General features: G+C 36.6%; 1 protein-coding gene across 1 annotated transcript in view; it reads right to left on the bottom strand.

The window, feature by feature from the left end:
* Positions 1 to 12,775, bottom strand: part of Prex2 (phosphatidylinositol-3,4,5-trisphosphate-dependent Rac exchange factor 2) — a 172,233-nt gene that overhangs the window by 51,928 nt on the left and 107,530 nt on the right. Inside the window, exons 10-12 of the mRNA XM_013034479.1 lie at positions 10,846 to 10,990; positions 6,976 to 7,076; positions 194 to 297 (exon numbers count right to left, since the gene is read on the bottom strand). Coding sequence (XP_012889933.1) covers positions 194 to 297; positions 6,976 to 7,076; positions 10,846 to 10,990 — 350 coding nt within the window. The remainder of the gene's footprint in view (positions 1 to 193; positions 298 to 6,975; positions 7,077 to 10,845; positions 10,991 to 12,775) is intronic.

Genomic DNA, 12,775 nt, shown 5'->3' with positions numbered 1-12,775 from the left:
AGAATTACTTCTTTTAAGAACAAAAAAATAATCTAACATTACAATTTTTAAAATATCAAAAAGAAATCAAAAGGCATGCTGGTATATGTGCCTCAGAATCATTTTATCTTAAGTCTCTCAAAGAGCTTTTGATTTTTTCCAAGCAAGACAACAATGCTTCTGCTACAGAAGAGGTAATGGGAGAGGATGTTACCTTTGAAATCACATCCTGCATCTCATTCCTTGGGTAAAAGGTGCCATCATCATAGCGAAATCTATACAACATCTGCTCTGGCTTGAACTGATGTTTATCAGTAACTGTGAACATAGGAGAATATGAACACATCAAATGATCCACACAGTGGCAGTAAAAATGAAGCTATGAAATACTATTCCAGAATTTTTAAACTTTTATAACATTTTTCTACATATATTTTTAAATGTAAAAATACTGTACAGAGGGGTTATAGTTACATGAGCAAGGAAATGAGTCCATTTCCTATGGATCATTGTTACCTCTTCCTTTGTTTTTCCCCTACCATCCTTTCCCTCCCCACCCCTCTCACCCCCCTACACCCCTCAAGTTGTAAAATTCATTTTCAACATAGTGTCCTGTACATCTCATTGTTACAATGGGTTAACCTGTTTCCTTGTTTCAGCATTTTGTTATTTCCCATTACCTCCCCAAATTAGAAAAATGTATATAGAAGATGCAGGGCATCTACATCAAATACAGTGAAAACAGTAGGGGTTATATCATGGGGGAAGAACATACAAAAAAATCACATCACACATTATAAATACATTAAAAACAATAGCAAGAAAGATCCAACCACTTGTATCCCTATGTTGGGGTTCATTAGCATCATCTTATATGGTCTGTGTACATAGCTTTTGACCTTTTCTGCTTTCAAAACAGCAATCCAATAATTTTGTAGTAAAATCATAGGGTTTATTCAGTATTCTTACAATTTCCCCCCTCCCTTTTTTTCAGAGCTTGGGCCCTGACCCTGCATCTCTTTGTGCTCAAGGCCAGCAATATACCATTTGACTAGTTTATTGGAGATAGGAGTCCCATGGACTTCCCTTCCCGGGCTGGCTTTGAACCATGATCTTCATATCTCTGTCTCCTGAGTAGCTAGGATTATGGACATGAGCCACCGCAGTTGGCTTTACAATTTCTTTGTAATGATCTGTGAGAGAAATTGATATTATTGATATCCAGGTGGCATAATATCTCAATGGATATATGATAAAAAATATATTTGTATATTTTAAGTTAATGTAGTTTAAACTTACAAATTACATATAAAATATGCAAAGTGCATATTTCTATTTATGTAAATCTACGTAGAAGTAACCTTCTAAGAGCAAATATGATACTCACACTAATGATAAATGTGATTTGACTCTCAGTCCTAACCTTTATCTATTCTATCACATAGTCATTATGCCAAGACCACACATATACAAATCCTGACCGCATTTGGACCTCCAGGGTAGATTAAATAAGTTCAATATGTAACTATTTTGAACTGTGCTATAGTTCTTACACTAAGAAATTCATTTCCTACATATCACTTGAATTCTTTAATCAGTGAAAACTAGGAATGGACATGCTTCATTAAAATTCTGATGATAATACTGTCAGATTATTAAAACTCCTATTCCTAGGATGTGCTGGTTTGACAGGTGAATTCTAGAAAGCACCAAAAGAACAATTAACGTAAACCCTTTTCAAACGCTTCTGAAAACTTGAACAGAACATTCCTAAACTTATTTTACAAGGCCAGATGAGGACATTAAAGAAATAAAAATTTCAGGCCAGTATTCCTGATAAGCCCAGATACAAAAATACTCAACACTGTTCCAACAAAATATCATCCAAATTCAACAAAATATCAGAAGATTCATACATCATAATAAGTGGTATTTATCCTTAAAGCAAGAGGACTCAACACTAAATACAGCCAATAAATATGAGCTTTATATTAACACATGAAGGATAACATCCTATAAAGAGCTCAACAGATATAGAAAGGGCATGAAACAAAATTCAATATTCCTCCTGAATAAAAATTCTCAACAAATTGCATATATAAGGAATACAAGTTAGCACAGTACAGGAAGCTAATATCTAAAGCATATTTGGAATTTATTCAACTCAATATTAAAAATATGAACAAACCAGCCAGGTGCCAATGGTTTATGACTATGCAGGAGGCTGAGATTGGGAAGATTTTGCTTGAGGCAAAGATGTTGGTGAGACTCCATCTCAGTAGAAAAGGCTGGGTGTGGTAGCATGTACCTGTCATCCTAGTAATGACAGAAAGCATAAATAGGAGATCATAGTCCAGGCTCCACTGGGTAAAAGGTGAGCCCTTACCACATAAAAGGCTGGAGGTGTGCCTCACACAATGGAGTGCCTACCTAGAAATTACTGGTCTGGATTCAAATCCAGGTACTATTAATACACACACACCAAAAATTGAGCAAAGGACCTAGGTAGATACTTTTCCAAAATAAAATAAATTGAGGAGTGTACCGACAGGCATATGGAAGGGGGCTAAGTAAATACAGCCACAAGGAAATGCAAATAAAACCCCACAATGCAAGATAACCTAGTAACTATTTTTTTGTCTGTTGTGGGGCTTGAACTATGGGCCTGGGTGCTGTCCCTCAGCTCTTTAGCTCAAGGTGACCACTTGAGCCCCAGCACCACTTCCCTTTTCTGGTGGTTAATTGGAGATAAGTGTCTCACAGACCTTCCTGCCTGGGCTGGCTTTGAACGGCAATCCTCAGATCTTAGCCTCCTGCGTAGCTAAGATTACAGGCGTGAGCACCAGTGCCCAGCTTCCTAGTAACTCTTATGATAGCTATTATCAAAAAAAAATCAAGTGTTGATGGAGATATGGAAAGATTTCTAAAAACCATTAAGAAAACAAACAATCACATGATACAGCCATCCTCACCTCTGGATATATATATGTATGTGTGTATATATAATATATGGAAATATATTTTATCACACATATATATCTCCATTTTTATAGCTATAGCTATATCTATATAGATATAGATATATCTCCATATAAAGATGGAGATAGATATAGATATGTATGTATCTATACAAAGAGAATAGGTATGCAAAAAGAGAATAGGTATGCTGCAGTGTATTTGGGAATGCAGCATTACTCACAATAGCCAAGACACTTAAGCTCCTGAGGGTCCAGTAAGGATAACCAGAGACAGAAAATGTGGTAAAATGTAATGTATACTTGAAAAATTGCTGAGAGTAGAACTTAAATGCTCATAGTGCACACACACACACACACACACACACACACACACACACCAATACTGATGGATGTGTTCACTAGGTTGTGATCTTTTGACAATTTGTATGCATATCAAAACATGTTAGTAACATAGATACATATAGATTTTATCAATTATCTCTTAATATAACTAGGCTGAGAAGACTCTGATTAAAATATCTTCTGTATTTTTTCCTCCGGGATAAATTATTTTTATACAGTATAATAAAAAAAGGACTGTTCTAGAAAGAAAAAAGAAAAAAACTTTAAAATAAAGCTCAGAGTTTATTTGTAATTTTATTTTTTGCCAGGGAATCTAACATGTGTAGATGAGAAATTTTCTTTCAAGAAGCTACTTTCAAAGTTAGGTAGAAAACTTTGGCTTACATTTCATCTTGGAAAAATGTCATAAAAGGAAATAAAAAGTTGTCAGAATTAGTTCCATTAACTACATTTGATGAATCCAAAAGAATGTCAAAAGACTTGCTAGAAAACACATGCACCTATGCACATGAGCACACACACAAACACACAGAACATATCAAGTTTTAGCTCATTTATCTAGACAATTTAAACTTTGTATGGTCAAAGGACCATAAAATTGAGCCAACATTGTTGAAAATAAAAAATAGGCAACATATTGTGTGGCAACTTTTTATCCTAAGCCAAGCACTAACTAAAAAAGCATAAGAGAAAAATAAAATTAAGAGACATATTTCGAAATTGTAAGGTTTCAAGGTCAGTAATATATTTCTTCTATGCAATCTGCCTATACCCATTTTTATCTGTTAATATGTAGTGAAATAAATTATCATCTCAATATTTCAAGATTCAAGCGACTGTCTCTTACTACAGTAAAGCAAGTGATAGTTGGACTTATTTAAAATAGAGCGAAAAACTGTAAGACAAGCAAACTTGTGGGTTTAATCATTACTAATTGGGCCAATGAAAAAAATCTAAATTGTTACCTTGTTAATTAGCAAATGGGGATGAATTCAAATCCACAATTCAATAGGTATTTTTGTATGGAAAATGGATTTACTAACCAATCAGAGGTCAAGTGTTCACTTGAGAAAAGTTGCTTACAGCAATCTTTCATCCCTCTGAATGAGGGATGCACAGGAACCAGGACCAAGACCCATAGCGGGAGGTAAAGGGATGTGAGAGAGAAGGGACTCTGACTTGTTGCATTGGCTAATTTCTGTGATGTAAGTACTTCCTCTCCAACCAATTCCAAACTATCTACTTGAACTTATTGGCCATGGAGATAATGGTGCAAGGACATACCATGACGCTATTTCCACCAACCAGAAGTAACTGAAATAACTTCAACAACACAGGGAATAGTGAAATGCAGCGAAATTATTAGGCAATGTCACCATTGTATTAGCTTATGCATATGGTTATGTCATTCCAGTCTTAATGCTAATTGTGCTTTATCACCAAGCAGCTGGAAAAAAGTTTTTAATTTAATTAGTAGCTCTCTGGAGCTTATACAAGTCAACTTCAGCACACTACAGAATACAAGGAATGAGAACTCTGGCTTCTTATGTGAGCATTGATGCTGTTAACAGCCCACTTGCCCTACTTTAACATTAATAGCATGTCATGAAGAAAGCTTGCCTTCTTCACCCAAGAAATTCCATTAGTGAGTTGCCTCTACCAGGAACTCTTTTTTGTTGTTGTTGTTGCTTGATTGAGCTATTTCAAACAGATGGTTTATTCAACTTTATTTTAGGAATTCTATTTTCACTAGAATGCAGCTGGAAGCACATATTTGGAAACTAACACATTTGGCTTCTAATTCTTTATTCTAATAGAATTATTCTCTCACTGTGAAGTTGCATAATATGGTCTCTGACCCTCCATTTGGGAAGGGTAGAAATAGAGCTCAAATTCAGGGCCTGGGCACTGTTTAGCTTGTTTGCTCAAAGCTGGTGCTCTATCACTTGAGCCACAGGTTCACTTCCAATTTTTTGGTGGTTACCTGGAGATAAGAGTCTCACAAACTTCCCTTCCCTTCCCAGGACAGCTTTGAACAGTGATCCTCAGATCTCAGGCTCTTGAAAAATTAGGGTTACAAGAATGAGCCACTGGCACCTGACTAGTGAGGCTTTTTAAAATCTTGCTCGTGTGAAATTCTGCATATCAAATATGATATTACAACTGATCAGATTCTGATAACAGTAAAATCTTGGGTTTACAATACAACCAAATGACAACAAATGGAAAAATATTAAAAGAAAATAATTCAGTGCTACATTTCTAAGAAAAGAATCAAGGTGCAAATGTCACCGTTCAAAAATGTTTTTAATTTTCATAATTGAAGTAATCTGAAGAATCCTTGGATTTGAAATTTGAAGAATAAACTAATTTGGACTGAAAGTTTCTCATTCACAGAATTCTTATAATTGCTTTGTTTAAATTTTGACGGAGGAAACAAACACTGTGAGAGATGTGGTTTTTTTTCCTCTCTCTCTCTCTTTCTCTCACTCTCTCTTGAACACTGGTCCCTTTCTGATCTCTCATTCATCATGAAATAAAACACAGGTTCATGAAGCTGGTTAACATAATAGGGCTAATACTCAGGGCCTTGTTCTTTCTCATCTTATTTGTTTGCTTTGCTTGCTTGCTTGGCAGTAACTATGCTACTTGAACCATATGTAAGCTTCAATGTACCACAAAGAAACAATAAAGTTTTTAATGGAATTACTAATGACACTGATTTGATTATTATATACTTATTGCATTATCAAAGTGATCCTTATAAATATATATAATTATTTGTCAATTAAAATTTTAAATAAAATCCATTTTTGTTTTAAAATATATCTTTGGGCTTGCAGTTAAGGGAAAGAAAGAGGTGCAGAAGAAAAGAAAGCCATTTAGCTCAATATCATTTATTGCTCTACTTTAAAATTTTAGATGATGCTTTCTATCATAAACAATGCTAAAAGCATCTCTGTGGTGCTTGAATGGTGCTAATAAATCAATATAAATCCAACACAGTTTATAAACATATGTACAAGTAAAATTATTCACATAGTCATTGATTAAGTAGCTAAGATTACAGGCATTAAGTATGGGGCCCAGCCTGGAACAAAGTTCTGACCATGCCTCTAGGTATAGGTTTGATTGGCTGATAGTAAGTCACAGACCTCAGTGTAGCAGATCAGATATACCATGATCAAGGGTTAGGCCACATTTCCCATCACAGGCTCTTCCTGGAACACTGATTCCCGTGTGTATCATAGAGCCACACAAGAGTCCACCATAGTCCCTGAAGAGGCCATCACGGACATTCCCAAGGTTGTGCCTGTGTGCTATCACCTCCTAACAGAATACCATTGTGGCCCCTGCTCTGTCAGCTTTCTGTTCATTCTGCCATGCCCAGAACTGATGGCCTTGCCTTCAAGTTAGAGAGACCTATCTCTCCTCCACAGTCCCAAAACACTTTACCTCCATCTTAACTCCTGCTGTTGCTGCAGCTGCTCACTTTAAGTTGGACAACTTTACTTTAAGCCTCTGAGCTCCCAAACACTATTCTATGTATATTAGATAGAGAAAAGATTGAAAAGAGTCCTATAATATGGATAATTATAAACAAATCATTGGTCATTGAAAGTAAGATATGGAAATTTGTGAATTCTGATATTAAATAAATTACTTAAATAATTACCATGGTGGATGATTCCATTTTCTAATAATGCTTGTCCCAAGTGAACACCTTCTTCAGGCCTATGAATCTCTCCAATTTCCAACAGCCATGACACAAATTCACTGTGACATAAAGCCAATGAAAAAGATAATTAATTTTTCCCAGAAATTCTATAGGTACTATGTACTCATGAAGCAACTACAAAAGGAGCCTCAAAATACAAAAAAAAAAAGATCTTTGTAATGCATTCCAGAAGATATTTTTTCACATATGTAAGGCCCAAATCAAAGAAGCTAAACTCTGTTGTGAAGTCCATACGCACCTGTATATTGACACTCTCCTAAATGACACTTAACTAATCAATTCAACTTGTTGAGACTTCTCATAAATCCAAAGTGAAAATGTTAGAGTAGTTTTAATTATGAGACTACTACCTATAACAAGGCCAATAATCATGTGATTTTATGAGGAAAATACTTAGCTCAGAGACCATTTACAAATAAACATACTATTATACATTTTTTAAATGTACATACATTAAACAATCTAACATTCAAAATTTTACATTAACTAACAAATTTGTTGCAGACTGGCTTTCTCTCTTCTTATTTTTGTTTTTGTTTTCCTTGTTGTTTTTGCCTAGAGGCAAGAAGAATCAACACTATGAACAGTATCAGGAAGTTACTTTTCCATTTATTTCAAAACCAAAAGCAACGTAAAAATCTAATGTCAAATAACCAAGTGATGCAAAACTCTAAAATTCGATCATCTAAGCTAAGAAATATACATAAACGCATGAAAAAAATGGAAAAGGCCTTCTTCTAACTTTTTAAAATGAGAATTGTCCAAAAGAAAGACCAAGAATATCAGAAAGAATGAAAAGAGAATAAAAAAAATAAAAATGTAAGGATATGAGCTAGTGAAGTATGGTGTTATGATGATATTCGTTGCAGTAAGACAACCCAGAGCCAAATCTTGTTTTTCCTTCCATTGGCTTCATGATCTCTCTGACACCTGCATGTTTTCATTGGTAATGTAATATGGCGCAGTACCATCAAAAGATGAAACCAGATGTCTGGAACTCAGCACAGACCTGACATACCAATTAGCTCTCATTAAATGTTCGTGATTGACATGTGGGTTGAGATGGCTGATATGTAACTAAAGCATGATTTTTCCATTTTGTCATGAAACTTCTGAGGATGACAAATATGAATTAGGAAAATAAGAAGTTTAAATACAGCTATAAATGATAGGACTTGTTTTCCCCAACTTGAACAAGAAGTAAAAAGGAAGCAGACAAGTGGATTTATTGTGGGACTTACTCAAGGAACAGGCAGAATCCAACAACATATCTAAGGATGATGATAATCCACTCAGATTCAATCGCCAATATGAACTAGGATGCAGTTATACAATGCTATTATGGGAAAGCCACAGCTGACATTTTGTAGGTCAGGTCTAGCCTATGCATCAGACAAATCCTTAATGAGCATGATAATCATCTGAGATTGTGTAAGTATAAAGGGTTGGCAAAACCCTTCACTTGAAAAAAGTACACATTGACCTGGGACAAATCTCTAGCTTTGTTACTCCCAAAATACTTGATCACATGAAGAAAGTAGGCTATCAGTATTGCTAAAGTAAAAATGACCCATAATATCACATGCCTATGACCCCTATATTACATGCCTATAAAATCCTGATGGGAAGACATCACTTAAAGAGACTCTTGCCCAGTGGGCATCTCCTTTTGAGAACCTTGCCAGTTAAAACCCATGGAGTTATTACAGGAGACCCTGTCCTGTTGATGCACGCAAGTTCTATGCCAAGCAGGATGTGTCCTTTTCTTTGTCTAAAAGCTATCACTTGGGGAACTGTGACAGAGCACAGCACTGGGACTTAAGCTGTTGCCTTGGGCAGCTGTGTGACCACCTGCTCTGGAGAAGAGAGCCAATGCTGCCCTTCAGCCAGGAATTTCATGGCCTCTATTTTTCAAAGTTGGGGATGGAAGGCAGATGTAGTCTATGTTTATATTGTATATCCTCACTGCTAGTTAAAAGGACGTCCTGATTGGTATTGCAGGTACACACTGAAATCATCTCTGTGTTTCCAGAAGAAATAGAAATCCCTTCCCCACCCCCCACAAGTCCCTAAACTAGGCAGAGGTGACATCAGGACTTGAACTAAGACATTCTGATTGAGATCTATACATTGAACTGCTACTTTAGCCTATTTGTATGGCATTTCTATTGGCATTCCCTTAACTGTGTGAACTGCTAAGGTTCCTTATCAAATTTCTACATCTTAAAAAAGTGTAAATGTATGAAACTCCTATGAATTACAGCATTAGGAATTACTTACAGAAACTATCCAACACAGAGCCTAGCAAAGAAGAAGAACAAGAGGCGGAAACCCTCCCCTCTGGTCTGTACTGACGTAACTAGACAGGGAATACCATTTAACACTGTGAAAACCAAATGACACATACAACAAATATCTGCCTTGCTTGCAGATATTTTTACACATGGTTTTGATCAAGTGTGTGAAAAAAATATTAGAAAGCAAAAATTTGAAATTCCAGCAAAACATCATACAGCTCAGAGGATGCAGTCAGTTCCCTGTTATCATCAGTTGTATTTAAATAACTTGTGATCTCTTGTATATTTCCCTGCCCTTAATTTTGTGATTATCTGCTGCCAAAAAAGAAAATGGTGAAATCTGTAATAATCCTCCCAAGCAAATCAAGGCATGGATTATACTTAACCTAATTGATAAGTGAACATCTTTGTATTTATTAATTTTACAATGTCTTTAGTGAAAGACAGGAAGGTTGCATTATGGGGGAAAATGAATCAAGCACCCGCAGTATAGTACTGGATATGATATATCCTGGGTATTTTTGTGTCTCCCAGAGAAGTGATCTCCTTGGAACCATGTTGTACTGTAGACAATGGTGCCTGGATCCTTCCATGACTAAGTTTCTCAGACTACATTCCTACACTTTCATCTTGAACTCAACTGTCTAAATTCTGAGTTAATTGGGAGTTTCTAGTGCATGTCTTCAATCCTCTAGGATTCCCTGGTTACTGGGACCACTATTAACTCTGACTTTCAGACTTACCTATATATACACTCTGTATCAGGCTCGCCATCCTTTCACTCTCTGAACAATGGCCTTCTTATCATCCCCTGCTTTGACCCAACCTCTGTTTTATCCTTAGATCTGGTATATCATAAAATTGGGAGCCCAGGATAAATGATTGAATGCCTAAAGTTATTTTGTTATGACATTGGTTCTCTGTCCATTATCTTTTATCACTATAGCCCAAAACATGTAAACCATAAAGAAGTATTCAGAACTATTTTAGTTGGGTGCTAGTGGCTCATGATTATAATCTTAACTACTTAGGAGGCATAGACACTGAGGATTGTGGTTGAAAGTCAGCCCATGAAAAAAGGTCCACTAGATTCCATCAACACAATAATGATCACAAAGAAGGGTTGAGCTGAGCACTGGTGGTTCATGCATATAATCCTGGCTACTCAGGAGGCTTAGATCAGAGCCAGCTCAGGCAAGATAGTCAATGAGACTCTGATCTCTGATTAACAACCAAAAAGCCAGAAGTGGAGCTGTGGCTCAAGTGGTAGCCTTGACTTATATAACTGTAACCCCTCTATTTTCAGCAATTTCAAATAACAGCAATTTTTTAAGGCAAGGTTAGAGGTGTGATGCCAGGAAAGAAAGTAAGGGGAACAAGTTTAAAGTTAGACATTTGAGGAAAAAATATTAAAAGAATTTTTTTGTAAAGAGAAATAAAACAATTAAAGGAAAAGTTAACATGTGAGAGAATATAAATGAAATGTATACCGACAAACTACAAAGCTTACCTTCCAAGAAAACATTTAGGGAACGTAGTCAGTTTCCTTTTTCTGTCTTTGATCAGATTCCCTTGTTTGCACATCATTTTATAAAGTTTCTCACCCTGTTCAGAGATCATCACCCAGGTGTCTTGCTCCATTCCTAATTTTAAATCTATCGGAAATTAGAAAAGAAAAGAGTCATCACATAACTCACTGATTTGCTCATAAAATAAGTATTTACTGAAAGCTGGAAGTTGTGTGGACAATGTGGTAAGACGGGCCTGATTTTCAAGTTCATCCTGTAATCAAGAGAGAATCAAGAAAGATCTCTGGGGCAGAAGACTGCACAACGCTGCCCCAAAGGTCCATGAGTTAGCTAGTCAAGTAAGAGCAGCAGATGAGACTGGATAACTGGACAGGGTAGCCCTAGGAACAGCCTGGGGGCAAACCATGAAACCGAAGAAGCAAATACAGATGATACCTCATCTGTACCTGAAAATGTTGAGATCTTTCACAGGCAGCCATATTAAAGCACACATGAATGAAAAGGTATTTCTAGAGAAAGACAGAAGTGTTCACAAGAGTAATGTCAAGCAGTGTAGAGGCAGCCCTGGATGTAAGCAAGAAGACAGATGTGCTGGTAGGTTAGGCTGGAGTCCTGATAGTTTCAATTGACATCATTTCTTGGATACTGTTTTTTATTCAGCAGGTAGGGAAAGACAGGGTACTATAGAAGAAATGGTTTGGTTACTTTGGGAGCTAAGCTCAGAGGTCAGTGTGGGAAGAACATTGAAAGCAGATAGTTAACAAGAGGAAGATCATTAGGATGAAACTACAAACATCTAAGCAGGAAGGGGCTACAGGGTGAGGAGGAGAATGAGAGGAATAGACAAGAGGTGGTATTGACAGGTCACAGCAACTGGGTAATGTAGGTGTGGAGAAGAAAAGTCAGTATGCCTAACGGTGTTTGATGAGAACAACTGAGTGGAGATGAGGGTACCTATTGAGCAAAGGCTTCCAAGTGGAGAGGAATCAGTACTGAAAGTACTGAGCCGAGTCCAGGGAGTAGGGTGGCATATGAGTATGAAGTAGAAGCAAGGAGGGAAAGGCTAAACATAAAGTTGGGAAACTGGCAGGACAGTAGAAGTTAATATAATGTCACTAGATTAACCAACCAAAGAGCCAGTGAGAGGTTGTTAGTGCCAAAGATGAAATCCTGGAACTCCTATACTCAATCAGTGGGTGGAACTAAGAAACAATGTTTCAAAAATTACTGAGTTGTTTGTCAGGCTTCCAAGCTACAAATTCATATATTCTACAACATAAGACCAATGAAAATTTATCATTAAGTGTGAATAATCCACAGAATAGAGCCTGAAGAAATACCACGAAGAGTTTTGTAGAATTCCCTTTTATTTTCTTCCACATTTTTTGTCTTGGATAGAACATAGCCATTCTGGTAGAGGTGACAGACTGTCAATCACCTTTTATGTTATTTGATTTGATACTTGAGTCAATCGATAAGCCAAGCTAGATAGCACATGCCTATAATCCCAGTTACGGAGGCAAAGAGAGATAATATAAGGTTCCCAGTCAGCTCAGAGAAAAACATTAGCAAGACCCCATCATAATCAATAAACTAGATTAATTAGATGTAGTGTAACACCAGCTATTCGATAAGCAGAGACAGGAGGATCACAATCTGAAGCCAGGCTAGGCCAAAACATGAGACTTCACCCAACAATAAGTAACACAAAATGGCAAAATGGCTGGGGAGTCACTCAAGTAGTAGAACATCTACCGAGAAAGTGAGAGACTATGAGTGCAAACTGTAGTACTACCAAAAGGGAAGAATGGCCAGAAAGAAGGAAAGAAAGGAAGGAAGGAAATAAAGAAGGAAGGAAGGGAGGGAGGGAGGGAAATAAATGCAAGCATTTCTATTTTTGAGCTAAATTAT

This window comes from Dipodomys ordii, unplaced genomic scaffold (genome assembly GCF_000151885.1).
Source record: "Dipodomys ordii isolate 6190 unplaced genomic scaffold, Dord_2.0 Scaffold190, whole genome shotgun sequence".
Classification (NCBI taxonomy): Eukaryota; Metazoa; Chordata; class Mammalia; order Rodentia; family Heteromyidae; genus Dipodomys; species Dipodomys ordii.
The sequence above is the reverse complement of the archived record's forward strand: the minus strand, read 5'-3'. Positions and strand labels throughout refer to the sequence as shown.